This window comes from Epargyreus clarus, unplaced genomic scaffold (genome assembly GCF_041222505.1).
Source record: "Epargyreus clarus isolate Ecla_fem2 unplaced genomic scaffold, WU_Ecla_fem_2.2 ptg000032l, whole genome shotgun sequence".
Lineage (NCBI taxonomy): Eukaryota > Metazoa > Arthropoda > Insecta > Lepidoptera > Hesperiidae > Epargyreus > Epargyreus clarus.
The window spans coordinates 6,348,555-6,370,426 of record NW_027332237.1 but is presented as its reverse complement, the minus strand read 5'-3'; the positions used below and the strand labels follow the sequence as shown (position 1 = coordinate 6,370,426).

Below are 21,872 nucleotides of genomic sequence, written 5' to 3'. Positions count from 1 at the left end.
GTCATAAAATACGGTTAACCCGCCTTTGAATTTCATTAAAATTGGAATGATAAATTATACAACATTTTACAGTACTTTTACTTTCTAAAATTATTATCATGTTTGTTATCCGATTAAGTAGTGGGAGAAGTGGATTAAAAGGGACATGTAATCAAAGGGTCACTGTAAATTACCAGGAAAATAAGTCATCGGCGACACTATTTCGAGCGGAAAGCAATCCTAAAATAATTCCTTGGCCTCTCAATTGATGTTCCTATTAAAGTTGAAGATATGTATACTAATATTATGAAGAGGAAAACTTTGTCTGTTTGTTTGGTTGTAATGTATAGGCACAAAAACTACTGGACGGATTTTAAAAAATCTTTCACCATTCAAAAGCTACATTATTCACGAGTAACGTAGGTTATAATTTATATGAAATATATTTGATAAATAGATTTTGAGGCGGTACAAAGTTTGCCGCATCAGCTAGTTTGTTATATTTTAAATGTGTGGTGTTTAATAATCTTTGATCATTGCTAAATACCGATATGGGAAACTTACACTTATTTAAACTAGGAGAGATTCAAAGATTGCATTGCATTTTTAGAGCGAAATAAAGAAAAGGTTTTAGTTATCTGTCTACTTCTTGGACTGTCTCATGAAATACGTAAAGACAGTAGAGGAAAAATGACCCTTTTAACCCAGCTCTCCCCTATTGTAAATTGAATATCGTCGTTAATAAGGATATCAATCATGTATACAGTTGTAACCGGGTAATTAATTATTAATGATGATAATTGATCATACGCATCTCATGAATTATTCTCTGTGTTACGAGTATCTTCATGCCACCTGTAAGCTTATAAGTATGTCTTTTTGGCTGGATGACTTTTCAAAATTATTTAAAATTGTATTATATAAAATACTAGCTGATCCGGCAAACGTTGTGTTGCCATATAATTAAAAAATGTTAAGGGTGAACAACCCTTATAACGGGTATGAAAAATAGATAGTTGCCGATTCTCAGACCTACTGAATATGCATATAAAATTTGGTGAAAATCAGTAAAGCTGTTTCGGAGGAGTACTGTAACTAACATTGTGACACGATAATTTATATATGTAGGATTATATATAACTAAAATGTATGTATGTACTAGCAAGTAAAAGTTAGTAGAACCCTTTGTGGTTTGACTCCGGCGGCACCACCGCCACGCCTATTCCTACCTGATAGAAGTAGTGTTAAGCACTGCTGTGTTATGGTTTGAAGGGTGTAGTAAGGGAGACATATTTTTTTGAGGCGTTCCAGCTTAGTCCTCAGGGGTAGCGGCGCATCTGTAGCCGACCTCAGGTAGGAATATCTAATTCTATCTGAGGTTCATTACAGATGTCCATGGGCGGTAGTAGCCACTTCTGGGGTGGGGTGCTCCATTTATCAGTTTTCGAAAGCGCCCACTCTTTTTTCACAATTATTCTATTTACTGTTCCTTAATTGATTCCTAGATTGAAGATTATTTTTTCCTTTTTGTTTATTTTATCACAAAAGCGTGGTTTTTAGTTTTTTAAACTATATTTATTAGTATAACTGCCTCTATTGGGCTATAAATCTCGGCCATATTTCTCTTTCATCTTTTCTTTTGTCCGTCGGTTATAAATCCATGTTATTGTCAACAGAAGCGAAGGCACACATCCTGGGTCCAGTGGACTTGTACGTGAAGACGGGCAGCTCGTTGTCTCTCACCTGCATCCTCAGTCAGGGTCCCCATGACCTTGGCACCATATTTTGGTATAAGGGTTCGTATTTTTTATATAATATATTCTATCTAGCGTACATTGTAAAAAGGAATCTTACGTAATATGAATGCAACGAGTCGGTGTTTGATCTCGGTGTGTGTCTACTCTCAAATTCTCAACATTGCTTCATACTATAGTCGTCACAATTTAATAGGCCCATTTTGACACATGCCATCCCAATGTCATTAATGTCTTAAACTAACTTTTTAGTAGGCAGATTACGACCACGTGACGGTTAGAGCTTGCGGCTTCAAAGCATTCGGAAGAAACCATAATCGACTAATTATTTATCCCTTTTTCATCGTAACAACAATAAAATAACTTTGTTTCTTAGTGAATGATAAAACGAAAACAAATACAATTTACCTACCAGCTTTCTTTATTTTATCTTCTAAAAATGATTAAATTTTTAAATTACAGTAGAATTTATTTTCTTTTCTCCTTTTTATTGAATATTTAGATGATTTAGAAAAATATATAATAAATATTCTGTTTACAAAATATTAAGTAATTTATACAATACGATGTGTGGTTGTAATCGATTTGTCGTAAAAATCGGTTTCTTTGGTTATCGATTTGTATGTCACATGCTTAGAGCCTAGTGATGGTTTGTGTCAAAATGGGCCTATTAAATTGTGACGACTGTAAGGTGCTACATATACTGCTACATAATAGGACTACCCGCATGGCGAAGCGGTCACCATACCGGTCTGACGCGCAAAGGGTTTTCGATCCCCAGCAAGACAGATATTTGAATGATGAATTTCGATATCTGTTCTGGATCTGGGTGTTCGTGAATTCGTCTTTGTGTGTGTACATGGCACCTACTATGCAGGATATTCTAGTGAGGGGTTGTGAGTGTAGAAAGCGTTTAAAAAAGGTGGTAGTTCGACTCCATAGGTACTACCGCTATACTTCTGACTGATCAGAACAGAGTTTATCGCTGCGGAGTTCTGGTTTTAAGGGAATGGTAAGAGAGATATCCTTACTTAGAGGTAACATTGCGTCTGTCATCGACTTCAGGATTTTAATCCTACCTATATGTTATCAAGAAATTAATTATAATTACTATAATGTTATATATGAACGATTTTACACACATTTCATAGGAGATATCTGAATCAGGGTTGTTGCTGATGCTGATTTTTTCAGATTAATATCAGCTGATGCTGATGCTGATGCTGATATTTAAAAATACTAAATAATAAATATATTTTATACTGAGGTATTTTACGTCCCTAACGAGAATAGTCTTTTTTAACCAACTTCACAAAATGAGGCGGTTTCTCAATTCTACCATATGTCTTTTTTATGTTTGTTCGCGGATAACTTCGTCGTTTATGAACCGAACTGGATGATTCTTATTTTGTTGGAAAAAAAGATATTTCCAAAGTAGTTCCATTATAAGAAAATAAGGGTCTGATGACCAGAGAAATCGAGGGGAACTTTCAAAAATCGTAAGGGCGACTAGTGCATTTGTAAGATTTTTAGTATGTCATCACTAAAAAAGGTGAAAAAAAAAATTAATTAAAAAATACAATCGACTTCCATGTCACTACAAAGCAAAAATCAATTGAAACAAATTTTGTTATTATTATATATAGTTATTTTTTTTACAAAACAACACTGTGTCATATCTTTGTTCAATAACGAAATATTTGGTCATATTGCACTTTTCACTGGATGTGGCATTATGAATTGAATACATAATTCTGTTATTGATTGATTGAACTATGATCGAAAGTTATTGATGTCTGACCAAAATACGTTGTCAATACAATCGAATGATTGTTTGATGACAACTTGTGTTTATAAACTTCTGTGATTGGCTAAAACTCCACGTGATTAAGGCTCGGTCCCGCCTTCAACGAACACGTTACAATTTCAATATCAGCATTAAATATCAGCATCTTTTGTTGCGGATGCGGATGCTGATGCTGATATTTAAAAGAAAGCTGATAATCAGCGGATGCTGATGCTGATGCTGATATTCGCAACAACCCTAATCTGAATGATGACGTAAACTGGATCTAATGCTGATAATTATGAGCTGAATTACGCACTAACTAAATTTAAATTATTTTTTAGTTTGTACTGAAATAGAAATCGTTAAATTTTAAGTTACGAAGTTTTTTAATAATCAGTTGGTACTTTGTTACATAAAATATTTACATTGCAAAATATTTCCTTTGTCAGTATTCCAGTTTTTAAATCAACTTACTAACGAGCAAAATAAATCGGTAACGAATCGGAGCGACAATACTTTGCAAATAATTATCGAATGCAGCTATTGTAAGTTTTAAGTACAATATACTTTTTTTATAATATACGAGTAGCAGACGAGCATGCAGTCCACCTGATGGTAAGTGGTTACTACCGCCCATGAACATCTGTAATCAACCCCAGATAGGATTACATATTCGTACCTGATGTCGGCCACAGATGCGCCGCTACCCTTGAGGACCAACCACACCCGTCAAAACGGAACACAGCAACGCCTGACACTGCTGTTATTAGGCAGAAATAAGTGTGGCGGTGGTGCCGCCGGAGTCGAACCACAAAGGGTTCTACCACCTTCAAAACTTCAAATTATATGCCGATAGTTTTTTTTGAATCAATGTTTATATTTTTATAAAGAATCTTAAGTCAATTCTGTAGACGTCGTATGTAATTTTATTATGATGTAAAATGTTTGTAAGTTGTAGAAATATAAAATAATTCTTGTAAGCCCCTTGTCGAAAGTGTAAATAACTGAAAGGAATTTTAGATGAGGTTGACCGCATTTGTCTAAAGGCGATAAAACTTAACATCAGGTGGACTGCATGCTCGTTTGCGGCTTCTATTGCATAAAAAAATGTTTCAAAGAATCGAACACTTTAATATTACGTTAAATATGAGATTTATGTGTTAATTCTACAAATATAAGAACTATAGGATCTACCGAAAAGCGATCATAATACTAGTTTGAAATTCAGATGCTTCCGGGTTTGATTCCCAGCAAACATCCAAATGATGAATTTGAATTTGAATGACCTGTGATGTGGGTCTGGGTATTTATGTACTTGTCTTTGTGTGTGTACATAACACAAATAAACCTACTATGAGATTGAAACTGTAGAATATTTTTAAATATTAAATATCAGTTCTAACGTCTCTTTCAGTAAATACATATTTATTACTTCATTTCTTTAAGTTTTCAAACAAAAACAACTGATTTAATTGTCAAACAACTTATTAACAAGGAAATTGAAATGCAGAAACTATCTAGATCTTATTTTGAATCCGCAAAACTTAGCGAATTATTGAGCGAAGACTGTTTCTTTGCTCAGTAATTTATATTCTCTCGACCAATTTGCAACTGAAGTTTTATAGTCGACTAAAGTGCCGCTTTTTATGTCTGTGGTTTCTTATTTAGACTTTTATGTTCAGCTGAAACTTTAAATGTTCTTTTGTGTGTCTATTTTATTAATCATTGCATAGAATTATTTATTTGTCGTAGAACCGTTTGTGGTTCCACTCTGTAGACATTACCGTCATACCTATTTCTGCCATGTCATATACATCGTCATATCACATCAGTGTTAAGTGCTGCTGTGTTTTGGTTTGAAGGGTAAATGTAAGGGAAATATACTTATTTGATGTGTCCTAACTGAGTTCTATGTAGATCTTATGTAGAATTTCAATGGAGTTTACTACAGACTTGGGTTATGAAGTTGATGGGCTGCAGTGACATTCAGGTGAACGCTATACTCTTTGCTATTCATTTTTATAAATTTTATTTTCAGTTTCCTCACGATGTTTTCAATCACCGTTAAAGCAAGTGATAATTAATTTCTATACGCACATACCTTTTAAAAATCAGAGGTGCGTGTCTGGGATTTAAACCTCGGACCCTTCGATCAAGAGGCCGAGCTTCTTAACCACTAGGGTATCACCATTTCCCATTACCATTACTTACATTAAATACGTTGCTTTTATGGCTTTAATGCCTGTCTGTCTATAAGGCTGAGACCGCACTGCGATTAAACGCGCGCGATTAAAAAATATAAAACATATTGCTTTCCATACAAGTGCACGCACTAGTGACTTTTTCAGGCGACTGATTTATTGTTACATTTTGACCGCGGCTTGTTTAAAGCGCGGTTTTTTTGTCTCCTATAATAATTGTATGGTGGCGCATTGATAAAGTAAAGATATGTTACTAGCGTGTAAAACATGAAATATAAAAAATACACCAATTGGAGTGAATCGACTCCAGTCGCTCTCACCCGGCGTAGTAACTGATACGTATGTATGTCACTGTACACGTCTTTATTTTAGTCTTCTAACCCTCAAAATGCCTTCTTGTGCAATGCGTGCATGTACAAATTATGTAAAAAATACACAAGCTTCATGGAAACGGAGAAATCATTATTAGGTGTATCTTGATTATTTTTCGTGTTTGGTCCGCCATAATTATGTAACTGACAAAAAAGAGATAACGTATTCCTTCCACAAGTAGTGATAGAGAAGCAAAATTTACGTAGATATTACGTACGAACGAATGAATCTTGAAACGCAAACACTAGTTGTCTTTTTTACCACATTGTTCCAATAGCTCCGTCACTTATAAAATATCAAGTAAGCAAAATAAAAAACGTGCATTTGTGTGTCAATGCGCTCGCGGTACGCTCACTTATTAGTGTAGTTTAGTGGGCAGGTAACATATCTATAGTTTTAAATATCATTGGTTTTTATTCAGTCTCGTTGGGCGAGCGATGAAACTAACCCCACAACACGTGCTGTTCGCCTGAAATCCATGATGAGATTGAAATAAAATTAAGCCAAAAGAAAACCGCAGTGCGTGTTCGTATGCGTTTTGGCGTTTTCAGCTATTTTTATTCAGTCTGCGTTTAACCGCAGTGCGTTCTCGGCCTAATAGTTGAAATCCAATTAATAAATCAATGAAATGAGTATTAAATTAATGTACGAATACTACGAATTTAACACATATTATTTGAGTGCGCTCCGTAATATGATTTTGTGCTGTCAATTATACTTAAACACTGCTGTAATATTAATTATGAGGTAATTTAAACAATTATCTGAATTTGACACTTACTTAAATTTAACATTGAATTTAGCGCTTCTATCTTTGTAAGTGTAGTGTAGCGACAGTGATAGCCTAGTTCTTAAGGAACTTGGCACGCACCTCTGATTTATCAAAGTTATTTGCGTATTAAAAATTAATTATCACTTGCTTTAGCGGTGGAAAATACAAAAATATCTCCATTAGCGTCATTATTATCATAGTTAATAAACCAACGAAATATTTTAAATTTGCCTTCAACATCTTCAAAGCTAAATGAGCTATTAAACGGAAAAGTACTCTAATATAATATGTTTGTTTAGGCAGTCATAAAATGCACAGAACTTTGAAAAATTCAAATACATGAACTTTAAACCTGAGTTTACACCTGAGACCCTCAGATTAGTCGAATCACTAACTAACCCATAGATAAGTATAGATATCTCACCGCTTTGTAATTGAAGGAAGGTTTGAATGACTTAAACGGCTGACAATTCTGTCTGCCGTTTAATGGCTGTCATGGTGTAATTTACGCGGAACAATACCGACATGCGCAATTAAGACACGAAATCGAAGAAAAAGTGCGAAGAAATATCGTTTCATTCGTAAATGATCTAAAACTACATTTTTTTAATACTTTACACGAATATAGATGACAGTGACAATTGTCAAAAGGTTACGTTTTCTTGTTAGGAGCGAGTAATCTTTACTATTGTACGAACTAACCGTATTTCAATATCAGTATTCATATATAAGTGAAAGCAGAAAGAGATAATTGGATAAAAAAATTGTGACAACAGTACCTTAAATTAAACTCGCATATTACATACTAGGACCTTGTAGAACAAGTTTCTGGGACGTTTCATTATTGTATACCCTCGAGCAATTGGGTAATTATTATTTTCTGCCTGTACTATGTAAACGTATAATACTGTATGTGTATTTTTTTCATGTACATGTATTTTTTCGGCTAAGTAACAATAAGAGAGGGAGCCGTTGAACTGAGATAAGATAGATAAAGGATTGTTTTTGTTGTTATTTCAAAATTACGAAATGGAATCCTTATGTCTTGTCCGTCCGTTAAAACGAAATCCAAAATGTTTTATTCAAAATAGATTCTTTACGGAACTCTTTTTGAAAGTCAATACATCTCTACCGCCACAGCACAAGGTATTTCGTTCTGGAGAAGAAGTACCGCTGACGTTCAAGCCTGTCTGTCTGTATTTCTCTCTATGAGGCTATAATGAACATCGTTTAATCAAATCATATTGTAAATCAGTTCTAAAAGTGGCAAAAGAGTATGTTTTTTCTCTGTACTCTGACATTTGTAATCAACCCCAGATAAGATTAGATTTTAACCTGAGGTCGGCCAAAGATGCGATTCTACTCCTGCAGACAGAATATAATAAAACTTAAAATTACTGTTATGAGTGAGAAATAGGTAGAATTAGGGTGAAATAGGAATAAAAATGCCTTCGTAGCACTTTCAACCAGTTTATTAAGAGATCACTGTCCTTGTGTGGCCCAATTTTTCCAAGACTTAGTTCCTAAGCTCTTTAAAACTTATTCCTAAAGAACGAAGAACAAATCTTACTCAACACAAATCACATAAAACTTGTTAGAAAAATGTTTGATCATTCTTCACCGCGGTACATAACAAAACAGTTGCGTATTCACATTCGAAAGGAAACTTTAAGCTTCAGAGTTTTGTGACAGTAAATTAGGACGAGCGAATTATTTACGAAGTGAAGTTATTCTCGAATTGTAGGCAATGAAGAACAATTTTTAAAAGCTTTTGGATGTAAAAAACATTATACAACGATGTAAGACGGTGTTATGTGGTGTTATTGTTATTGCAGAAGACCGACTAATTTGTAATGAGAGTTATAATACCCTTCGTAACTTAATCAAAGACTTTGTACTTTTTTTTTAATATACTTTTCCGACATACTTTTCCGAGGCGTTCCAGCTTAGTCCTCAGGTGTAGCGGCGCATCTGTGGCCGACCTAGGTAGGAAGGTTTTGTATATATTTCTTATAATATACGAGTAGCAGACGAGCATGCAGTCCACCTTATGGTAAATGGCTACTACCGCCCATGGACATCTATAATCGATCCCAAATAGCATAAGATATTTCTACCTGAGATCGGCCATAGATGCGCCGCTACCCCTGAGGACTAAGCTGGAACGCCTCGGAAAAGTATGTCGCCCTTACCACACCCTTCAAACCAGAATACAACAGCGCTTAACATTGCTGTTGTTAGGAAGAAATAGGTGGGGCGATGGTGCCGCCAGAGTCGACCCACAAAGAGTTCTACCACCCTCAAAACATATAACTAAGAAAACATTCGTAAAGTTGCTTTTCTGTGTATCTATCTTTACATACACCCATATTCCCATTAATGTAAGTAAAGTCCGTAGTAGACGATAAAGTCAATTCAGTGCGAAGGTTTGGCACTTGCATGAGCTGTGGCCGATAATTGGGGCAGTCGGTTGTGTCCTCCCGGCTATTTTAGTAGTCAATGGCGTCGATCGATTGAAATACAACCTGCTAGACTGGCTCCGTTTCAAATGTGAGAACGTAAGCGTATCTTTTATTTAGTATCTTTGTATCTTTGTTTCATACGTTTATCTTTTTTTGTGAACGTGTTTTGTTTTTATGAGGTATCGTAAGATTTTTTGTTTTTTGTAATTGCTATAATAATTAGACTGTGTCTAACTTTTAGAAATAGATCTCCTCTGAATGTAAGAAGACTAAGCAGGTTAAGTGCTACCATGCCATTTTACCATGTACCATCCATTTTACTTTTGGAATATTTTTGAGAGAACTCTGTGAATTTCCTGCGAGTAATATTTATATTCCTATTCGCTCATAACTTTGAAAATCAGAGAACCTGCAATTCGACACCTGAACCCTTTGTATGAAGGTTTGCATTTTAAACCCCAAGTGCTGCTAATTAAATAAGGTAGTTACCAAATACTAAATCAAATGTTTGTCTCTAGGATCATCAATAATAGAGTATAAAGAGGTAGAAGCAAACGAAATAGAAGAAGCGCCGAGGGTGCGGCTCAAGACCGAGTGGACCGAGCAGCTGACGTCACGACTCACCATCGAGAAGCTTCTACCGACAGACAGCGGGAACTACAGCTGCGTACCCACTATGGCGGAGCCTGCTTCTGTGAATGTTCACGTTATAAACGGTAATATCTAATTACTCCACTTTGTTTAAAACATGCTTATATACATTGAGAGACTACTTGCATGTTCCCTTGACCCTTGATTTGGAATTATAACACTATTCACAAACAAGAAACTTCTATCGACAGACAGCGGGAATTACAGCTGTGTACTCACAATGGCAGAGTCTGCTTCTGTGAATGTTCACATTAAAGACGATAATAACTTCTCCGTTTATAATAAGCTTATATATATGTATTGAAAGACTACTTACATGTTCAATGATACTTAACTTGGAATTATTACTATTCACATACAAGAAACTGCTATCGACAGACAGCGGGAACTATAATAGCTGTGTGTGTACCCACTATGGCGAAGCGTGCTTTTGTTGTGAAATATTGAACACTTTGAACCTGAAGAGAATATATTTTTATCATTATCTGCACTTAGAGTATAAACTTAGAATCATTACACGATTCACAATAATGAAGCTTCTATTAACCAGTAGCGGGAACTGTAGTAACCTGCCACTGATAATAAAAGTAATTACTTCGTCTAATTTGTAAATATTAAAACCTTTATACATTTTTCCTTGTAGCGGCGTCGAGTGTTACGTTTCAAATTAAATTTTCTAGTAAATATACCAACATGAAGCGTTCCTATAATACGGTTTATTAAACAAATAAGTTCCACGAAATTATTTCACGAAAACAGATTTTATTTGAAGTATGTCGACAAGCGTTTTGTTTATTACCTAGAAGTCATTATATTAACACTACAGAAACCTTGGTTTTGAGTATTCGAATAGTTTTTCTGTGAAAATTCTACGCAAGTAAGTCAAGTACCCAATTAGTATGTATTATGTCCTCCAAAATTCACGTGACTATAATATAAAAATGTTAGTATATTTTTAAGATATTATATAATTTGAAGATAAATAAATCCTACATTTGTTTTAGTGAAAAGTGAAAAATGTTCTGTTACGAGGCTTATGAAACAATGTAGGTAGAATCATCAAATATTCAGAACTTGCAGAGCAAAGGAAGAGGCACATTTGTGACAATGGAATATTATAATATCATTGTGGATAAAAATAAAAATATTTTAGACCTTTTTATGAAATGAAAAATCTAACTTACGAACTGTGACCCAGTTTGCTCGTAACATAATAAATGTTGTACTCTAAAATTGCTAAGTATACTAAGTATCGCTTTCTAATAAAGAATTAAATTATTAAGAATATCAGTGACTTACAAACGATATGTCCTTCATAATTATTACGCATCATTTGTCATTCCCCTGGCTAATTAAGGTAAGTTTTCTAAACATTTCTTATTTTACAGTGACACTCGATTCAGCAAGCAAAATCAATGCAAAGAAACTTTTAAGCATTAATTATAATACATCGTGTTCACAACAATACACATCCATCAGTTCCCTGCTTTATTCATTAGTACCAGTTTCGATACTATAACTAATCTTGACGGCACACTTGATACTTAAGTCAAGAGAAATTGACATCGTTTATACAAAACATAATAGCTACCCGATAATTTGATAATGTTTATGTAACAGTCAGTCCCCTGGCTCATTTCCTATTTGACGTCAGTACCTAACCTAAAAACGTATACTATGGATTATAAGTTTTTAGGCTTTTACAAAAATGTCTGTTTTTGTGTTTGTTTACATATTTACCATATGTTTACAATCAGTTCTGATACAATCCGCTAAGGGTGCTGATACTTACGTGTCAGGGACACCCCTACACGTTAAGGCTGCATCGCGCCAGCTCTACACCGTTCTCACGCTGCATCGTGTCTTCGCGGAACGGCCAACGCTGACGAGGCGCGTCCCACCAGGTGGCCGTCCGCCATGGGAACACTTCACCTCCATCGCGGAAAGTGACTCTACCTATCACACCATATATTTTTATTGTCAGAAGTTGTGTAACATTTGTGTTTTTTTAAATAAACGTATTAATTCGTTCGTGAAATAGACTGCAATTCTTTCCTCGACGCCCAGCTCCCATAACTTGATTGGAAATATATGGGCAAATACGTAAACAAATACCAAAACAGGTACAGGTTTAACATTGTTTATCATTTTTTTATGAAACCTTTTTAATTCACGTTTAAATACTGCACTAATCAACTTAGATGAACACAGTGATCGAATTTTAGGCTTACTCTTTTCTTTTGTTTACGTAAAGAAAGAGAAACAAAATGAATAGACTCCTAATTTTAACTACTTTTTTAACGCCTTCACACTTGAATTATGCTTTGCTTTTACAAATGATAATTATTCATTTCTAATATCCACATCATTCCAATAATCATAAATATCCAGATACCCACTTTTTTGGATCAGGTCATCCAAAGTAGGCAGATTTTTTTTATGATAAAGGAGTAGCAGATGAGCATGCAGTCCACCTGATGGTAAGTGACTACTGCCACCCATGGACATCTGTAATCAACCCCAGATAGGATTAGATAGTGTCCTACCTGAGGTTGGCCACAGATGCGCTGCTAATCTTGAGGACTAAGCTGGAATGCCTCGGAAAAGTATGTCTCCCTTACCACACCCTTCAAAACCACCCTTAATAACGCAGTGTTTAATACTGCTGTTATTAGGCCGAAATAGGTGTGGCGGTGGTGCCGCCGGAGTCAAACCACAAAGGGTTCTACGACCTTCAAACTACTAGAAATTCATACTAGTATCTCCCTACTCGCACATGTACCTACGAGTATTTAACCTCGGTATCATGTTTCGCATACAAAACAGTACATTCAATCAGGACACGAGTTAATACGGGAATCCTTACAAGGGATGGGGTTCTCTGACGAGCCATTCCTCGTAGTTATGTGGGGTTAAATACATTCTACGTAATAACAGCTTATACATGTCGTTAACCTATTATTATTTCACTAGGCACGGGTCTCCTCCCAGACTGAGAGGAGTTAGGCCATTATTTACCGTGGTGGTAAGTTTCTAGATTTTACAGGACTTTACGAACATTTTTAAAGAATTCTGTAGATTTTCTGTAGATTCTGAATCATGTAGGTCTGGTCACTAAATTTTCCTACAAAGTTATAGCAAATAATTAATAATTTCCATATACTTGTATAAAATTCTATTGGTATTAGGTATTGGTTCCATACGTCAATGTTTTGGAAGGCATGTCAAGCCGTTCCGGTTGTTGCGATTGGATAGGAGTGCTTAAACCTTGTTAGCAGTTTTCATTCCCCATTGATTTGAAACATCTGACACAATGTTAAACTCTAGATTTATCCAGGCCTTTTCAAAAGTTGGAGAGGAATTCACACCAATTTGCACTTGGTCAGTGCCTGGACTAAGGTCTTCATTGTGAAAAAAGATCCGCGCTCGTGCTACGCGATTATGCTCATGATATATTGCTAGATGAGAAGTTTTCCTGGAGTCACTCGACGACAGCCCTTTATTGTCCCGATTTAGAAACAATCAATCAGTATATCGGTGTTTTAACTCGTTTGGAGTAGTAATTATATTTCACATTTTGAATTACTAATTATAATTGATGAAGAAATTTGCAGATAGCAACTGTTATCTTTCACTGAATTATGAACCCTTAGTCGAGACGACATTCAGCCTCCTATAACCTTCATTTCAAAGGAGAAAGTGATGGTATTCTAGCCTTACAATTCCAGACCAATACTTTAATCCTATTGTGCGTGTTTGTTGAAGTTTTAAAAATGTTTTATACTTTCTGGCCAGCTGGGTTACACACAAAAAGATTCAAGAAAAAGGATTTGCAGCAAATCTGGGGGACAAGAATAAATGTGAATAGGGTTTTGTTCTGGTACCTTTCACTGAGATAGGGTTGTCTATTTAATTTACCCACGAACATTGGTAACTTAAGTAAACTGTTGCCTTAAGTAAGAATTTGGAAGCCAAAATCAAAATTGTGCTGAAGTTTTTCGGTCTAGATTAAGCAATTCTTCAATCGGAGGAGAGATCTTACAAGATAAAAGTCTTCGTCTTCTAAGAGTATTGTAGGAATGTATTAAAGGATTAAATTTAGAAAATATACTACAACTTCTAGCGAGGAAGTTAGTAATCTGCTGACGTCATCAATTTTTATAATCAAATACGGTTAATACAGGAAGGTCTCATTCGATAAATCAATGGGCTGCTGGTTGAATATAAAGTGTAATCCAACAAAGAAAACATTTTCGGCATTGTTACTTTAATTGCTTGTCATTTTTCTTTACACAATTGCCTTTAAGATATATTCATTTCACATTTTTTTTTAAAGCAAGTAAACTGTCCTTAGTACAGCAGAATTGTAATGTTTTCTTTCTAATATCCACGTGTATCAACCCTAGCTTAGATTATTTACTTCCATACACTTTCTTGAGCGGAAATCCCTTTTATTATGGCGTCGGAGACAGCTTTTAGAGAAATTCATACTGTAATATTATAGGGAATTCAAGCTTCGGTGATTCGTTCACAATAAATTCTATTGTAACAAACACTAAGTATATTTTGTCAAAACTTTTACATTTCTTATTGACTTTATCTACATTTTATTGTATTTTGAGAACTTTTATCAGAATTCATTCTCCAAGTCTCCGGTTCGATGCGTAGGTGATTCGTAGTTTGATTCTCGAATTTCTCGGAGATAAGGCAGATATCCAAAATTTTAAATTTCTATATCTGGTTATAAGTATAAATTTCTTAGTGTGTTTTAATGGCACGTAAATGAAATCGCAATATATGAATAAAGTGAAGTTTCCTTATGTAAATTTCAATAACCCCATCCCAAATTATGGAAAGTTTTTTACATTTATTGAGGAACGTGGTAGAATACTCTAGGGTTAACTCCGGCAGCACCACCGCCACACCAATTTCTACTTAATAACAGCAGTATTAAATGTGTAGCGAATGCTGAGAGACATGGTTTAAAGATTGATCCCAAAAAAAAGTGAGTTTTTGGTGTTTGTAGGAAAAAACCAACAGCCAAAGAATGTGCCACCTTTTAGCTAAATGGTATTGAATTGAAACGTGTCTCTCAGTTTAAGTACTTGGGTCATATTGTCACTGATAAGTTAAAAGATGATATTGATATTGAGAGAGAGAGAAGGTTGTTGGCAGTCCGTGGAAACATGCTGGCTCATAGATTTGCTCGCTGCACCTTGAACGTTAAAATAACACTTTTTAAAGCATTCTGTCAAAGCTTCTATACCAGTGGTCTATGGGCCAATTGTACCCAGAGGGTTTACAATGCCCTTCGAATCCAATATAATAATATCTTCAGGGTTTTGTTTGTGTTGTTTGTTTTGTTTGTTTGTTTTAATATGATTGTCGATATAAATGCGCAGTGGCCTTTTAAATAGCTTTAAAATAAAAAAGAATACCATAAGAAATTAAATTTCATACGAGCTACATAAGTAATATCTTAAAAGAAATATATTGGACTCGAAAGCGACGGCGCGTTATTAGATAAAGGGAACTTCCTGAAAGGATTCTTTGATATGTAACACCATATCACATACGAGTTACGAGTATCTTTCTTCTAAGCACGTAAATAAAATATGTATCATGTATGTCCGTATATTGTCGTGGCGTGTAAGATTTATTACTAGCTATTATTTAGAACCCTCTGTGATTCGACTCCGGAGGCACTACCACCACACATATTTCTGCTTAATAACAGTGTTAGACGCTGCTGTGTTGTGGTTTGAAGGATGTGGTAAAGCAGACATACTGTGGCGTAGTGGCAAACTGGCGGCGCATCTGTGGTCGACTTCGAGTAGGAATCTTATTTTATTTGGGGTTGATTACAGATGTTCTTGAACAGCAGTAGTATACCATCGGGACTGCTTGCTCGAATGTTACTCTAATATTATAAAAAGGTAGTGTTAGGAGCTGGTCTGTTCTGCTTCGTAGCGTTTGGTGAAGAAGACGTATTTTTCGAGGCGTTCCAATTTAGTCTTCAGGAGTAGTAAGGGAACGGGAACAGATTTTTTATCGTAAATTATGTCAGGAGTATTAGTTATCGTGTTATTTATAATATCAAACACTAATAACTCTTTCATAGAAAGTAACAGAAAAGTATTTCGGCAATTCAGTAGGTTTTTCCTTAAAGTTTATAAAATATTTGAATATTCGTTGTTTTATGCTTATTTTAGTGATGGATCTATATGTAGGATCCAACTTACTTTCATTTTGGGTTAATATGAATATTATCTTTACGATTTTTCGTTGAGCTTTAAGTGAATTTTTAAATAGTTAGAAAGTTTCTAAATAAAATAGTTATAACTCACTTTCAAATTGTTGAAACCTAGATGGTTGTATTTTTAATTAAATTTTAGAGAAATACTATCATTTAAATTCATACGAAATGGAAACATTATTTTTTTTCTTTTTTTCTTCATAAATATCTTTTTATTTTAAACCTTACCAATATTTATATAGATATTATATAGATAAATGTAGATAGTAAGTTCTTTATTATGAGCCATAAAACTCATTTAGTATAGAAGTTGATTTGCTAGCAAAAGTTAATCCCGAATAAGGTATAACTCTGGATTGAATATAGGGATTTCAGAAAGGGTTCCTTTGATCCTTGTTGAAACGCTTCCTCATTCCGTCCCATATTTCCTTTATTGAGCGATTTAATTTCGGGATTGATGTACGGGTTGAGAACCACTGGTCATTTGTTGAGTGTCCAATGTTATACTTTATTTATCTATCTGTATCTATATATTTAGACAAGTATGCACCACCTGTGGTATTGTATGTATATTGTATGTATGGTAAGTGTGTACTGCCACCCATGGATATCGGTAATCAACCCTAGATAGGATGACTGGGGCCGGCCACAGATGCGCCGTTACCCCTATGGACTAAGCTGGAACGCCTTGGAAAAGTATGTCTCCTTTACAATACCCTTCAAACCAGAACACAGTAGCGCTTAACATTGCTATTATAAGACAGTAATAGGTGTGGCGCTAAGGCCGCCGGAGTCGAACCACAAAGGGTTCCATCATCTTCAAAATCTGTGAAAGAAAGTGAAATAAAATAATTTTTAAAAGCATTTATATATATTTTTTAATTTTGTTCACCACCGCGCTGGCCAAGTGCAATAACACTTCACATAACATTGAGATTATTGTTTAGTTCTATTAGTCAAGTTGGTTTCTTCGCGTTGTTTTCTTTCTTGTGGAGTGATACGGAATTAATTTTTAATGCCCATATAATAACTTTCTAAAGTCAGAGGTGTGTAAATGGGACTTGATCTTCGCACCTTCCGAATGATAAGCCAGCTTAATCCATTGTATAAGTTAAAACCGTAATATTTAATCCCCACTTTATTTATCCAAGTTAATTAAACATAACGGAACACTTAAATAATGAGGCGATAATTACAAATATTCATTTGCAAGACAATGCACCAAATGAAGATTCAGTCCTTATATGATGAGTCACTCGAGCTTCTGTGTACATTTCAAAGTGGTACATAATTTACGTAGATTATTATATTATGGTTTAATAGATAAACCGAAAACTGACAAACAAACGCGTTTCTTATATTATGGCCCATTTATTTTAGATCGTTTTAGTATTTGTTGGTTTCCCTGCCAAAGTAAAACATACCCTATAAAATATCAAGTGTCTATCAATACAGTAAAGATAATAGGGACCTGTGACAGACGGATAGGCGATATGCGACGATAAGGCGGCCAGACAGCGGAGGCTTAATAATAAGGTTCCGATTTTATCTTTTAGGTACCCCCGAAATACCTAATAAGACAAATGATATATTGTCCACCATTGTATATCTTTTTCTCTCTTGTAATTCATTTAGTTTCAACAAAGGCAAAGTGAGTGGCCTATCAATGATTACAATTTAAAATCTGTAAAATAAAACCGTAATATTTAATCCCCACTTTGTTTATCCAGGTTAATTAAACATAACGGAACACTTAAATAATGAGGCGATAATTACAAACATTCATTTGCAAGACAATGTACCAGATGAAGATTTAGTCCTTATGATTAATGAGTCACTCGAGCTTTTGTGTACATTGCAAAGTGGTACATAATTGTGTTAAATTAATTTAATTGTACTAAATGTTACGGCTCGCTTAGACGTGTAAAATGGTGATCATTTGTTTTAATTACTGTTTTGGTTGGAATTATAACTGGTTTAAACTGGTAAAAGAATACTTGAGGGTCCCGATTATAACTGCTTGTCTTAGCAGTATTGCACGGCTATGTTCTATTTTAAAGCAAGGAGCGTCTGAGGGATATACGACTTGTTACAATTGAGTCATCAGAGTCACAGTATACCCGCTGCATTTAAAACTCATCTCAAAAAACGGTGGCGGTACAGTTTTATAGGGGAAGTATCGCCGCCACACCTATTTTAAGCGTGAAGCAATTCTTTCGTTTCGATAAAATGACCATCTCAGTCGTTCAAATAGAACTTTGTTACATATGGGTTTGTTACAAATATCCATGCATGACAGTGACCATTTACCATCAAGTTGACTGCACGTTGCTACTTCATTAAAAAGTGTGGCACTGGCACCTATATTTAGAGCCAAATTATTCTATAAACTGGTAGTATCAAATTGTAGTATTCTTTATTTTCACCCTATACTAAGATACGTTGTGGTTACTTTAGATACACAAAAAATATCTCATAGGCAATGACATTTTATAATATAACCTATCTATGCTCATAAGCGGTAAGTTACATCGTTAATACATTTGCTTTACATTACGCGTTTTGTTTGTTAAACAGGTGAGCACCCAGCAGCGATGCAGCATGGGAACGCGAACACAGCGTCACCTGGCGCGCTGTCAGTGAACCTCCTCATCTCACTCTACTGCACTCTAGCGACACTCTACACGAGCTCTATAGACGGGTTCAGATGAAAGTTACAGCAATCCAGCCCTGGATCGAGTGTTTGACGAACTGTAAAAAGTATTTTGAGTTTAGTGTAGTGATTTGGTGGAACTTGATTGGAATTGTAGCTGAATGGATTAATATCTGGAGGTCTATTCTGTATGTAATCTGTGGTTTTGGTTGAAGTTTTGAATATTTTCTACTGCGGAATATTATTTATGGACATATCTTTAAGATGAACCGAAACTTCATTGACGGTGGAGTGAGGTGAGTCTAATGTTTTAGGCATCTATTTTAGATTACGTCATGAATAAGGACACTATTGATTAGATAATTTCAATCTTAAATTGATCTTAGAAATTGATTTGAATTGGTTGCATTGGATCAATTTGAAATGCAATTTATTTTTGGACGGTCCCGAAACTTCCGTGGTGCAGAATAGGCGCAACAGATCCAAAACTTCCTACATTATTACGTATAGAGCGTTTTCGCAATAAATCAAGAATTTTCACGTGATACAAAAACTATCAATCAAATATTGATTTTTTAAATGTATTAATCCATCAATTCCTGATTTAATTTGAACTAACGGTGAGTTTTAATAGTTTTATTTGTGACCAAAAGTATAAGAAATGAGTACATAGTAAGATCGATAACTATTTAAAAAAAACCGTTGCATCTGAATTTAAATGAAAAAATATTGAGTACTTCTGGGAGCAACAAAAAATGGTTAAGTACTTCAACACGAAATTTAAGTAAAATCGAGATTATATTTTGTGCGACAGATTTTCGATCGACATAAACAAAAAATAAAATGTAAATCAGTTGGTACTTTTCCAATCAAGTTATATTAAAAAACCGAAGTGTTATTTCGAATGTCGTAAGCAATATGAGAGTGTGGATGCATACAGAGCTTTTATGACTTTTCAGTAATTTAGGATAAACCATTTAAAATAGTGTAGTTAAATAAAGCATACGTTCAAATATTTTAGAATATAATTTTAGGGATATTATTCATTCATAATCTATAAAAGTGAATTTAATTTAAGTGTATGTAATTTCTACAACTTCCCAATATCACAATAATTATAAATTAAAATTATTGACGTGATTGAGACATGAATTCAATGGAAAAGGGCTTTACAGGGAGTAATATACACTAATTTTACTTCAAAAGTAGATAGTATTCCTGTATAAAAAAAATAAAGGCGTGTAGGAAGCTCGTCGAGTATTTACAACATATAATATTAAAATCATATTAATTAGTTTCGTCACAAAAGCTCAGTATGCATCCACCTTAAGGTTTGTATAACAAAGAATGGAGTAGAAAATTTAATATACGTTTATAAAATAAATGTAATTAATTAAGAATTATAAAAACGATTTAATTAAAAATATTTTAATGTAATGTAATTTTTATAGTATAATTATGCCGTAAATATAAATGTGGGTACAGTTTCTTCGAAAAGTTTAATTAATTTTTTATTGTAAAATATAAAATTTTCTACAGTTGTAAAAATAAGGTTTCACCTATTAAGTTGTTTCACGAAAAATAATTTTCAGCAATTATTTTTATAGTCAAAACTTGTGCTAGTAAAGTTTCTCCCATTGAAACATTAAAATAGAAAATCCAAATAAAAATATTCTTAGTTAAAATGAAACAACTTTTTACTTTACTTTGTAACTTCGTATGTACTCGTAATTCAACTTTTACCAGGCTTTTACTGTTCTGACGTTCGGATCAACAATTTCTTATTAACATTCAATATAATACTCGTAAATACACTACGTAATAGATGTATTAACACAACTCATAATAATCTTATGTGACAACTATAATACATTTCCCCTAGGTCAATTTCTTACTAAATTTGACCCGTACACAGGATTTTGAACATAAATAACCACTTAAAAAGGTCTTCCCGCTTACCTCACCCTACTTTAGGTGTGTACATAACATCCCGTTAAAACGTTACTGTGTAAATAACACCTACACTACAAATATATTTGTTGAACACACAAACATATTTATTCAAGTCTGTAAACGCACAAACATGTTTGTATTGAATGTCATACTAGTTTTATTTTATTACGGTCCTGGTTGGTATAGTTATCACCAAAGTAAGTCCGCTCTGAAGTTGTTGCGAGCTGGTGTGCTCATATAATTTGCTGTGGCGACGCGATTCATTTCTATATTCAGAGCGGACTAGCAGTTTTATGCGGATTATACAAGTATTTTAGATTGTGACTTGTTTAGCCTATAGCTTAGTACTACTATAATTTACACTCAGTCTAATGGACTAAAAGTTTTATATCAGTACTTAACTGTATACTTTTCGATTTTTAAAATGCAGTCTCGTCGACTTAAGAATGTATGTTATAATAAAGAGTTGTAATGTGTGTTGATTAAATCTGGAATATTACAAAGTAAGAGTTTGGACATCTAGAAAATAGTGTAGTAACAACTCTTAGTAGATATCGACGCCATAAAAAACCGAAGTTAGCCGATTATGGCCGACTTTGTTTAAAGCTCTCAGACACGTAATACAACAAAATTATAATTAATTTTCATCCCACACATAACTCTTATTATTATTTATTTCAAAGATTCTCTTTCTATATTTATAACAAACATATTTTCATGACGACGACGACATGACGACCCGCGTGACGGAGCGGTCACCATGCCGGTCTGACGCGCAGAGGGTCCCGGGTTCGATCCCCGGCCAGAGAGATTTCTAAATGATGAATATACGAGTAGATTTCACAATCAAACCACGATACAGGGAATCCTAGTGTGGGTTATGAGTGTAGATAGCGTTTATTATGAAGGTCTCTTTCATACTAACAGAGACTTACATCAATTTCTTTTCTACTGATGTAAGTTTTCTAGTCAACCCGAATCACTTGATAAATCCCATTTGATTACGTAGCAACACATAACTCTTCACTTT

At 34.5% G+C, this 21,872-nt stretch overlaps 1 protein-coding gene across 1 annotated transcript in view; it reads left to right on the top strand.

Annotated features, from left to right (window-relative positions):
* The window catches only part of LOC140755173 (zwei Ig domain protein zig-8), a 191,412-nt gene extending 171,003 nt beyond the window's left edge, over positions 1 to 20,409 (top strand). The window contains exons 6-8 of the mRNA XM_073090384.1: positions 1,656 to 1,775; positions 9,848 to 10,045; positions 18,814 to 20,409. Coding sequence (XP_072946485.1) covers positions 1,656 to 1,775; positions 9,848 to 10,045; positions 18,814 to 18,947 — 452 coding nt within the window. The 3' untranslated portion in view covers positions 18,948 to 20,409. The remainder of the gene's footprint in view (positions 1 to 1,655; positions 1,776 to 9,847; positions 10,046 to 18,813) is intronic.
* The last annotated feature ends 1,463 nt before the right edge of the window (positions 20,410 to 21,872 follow it).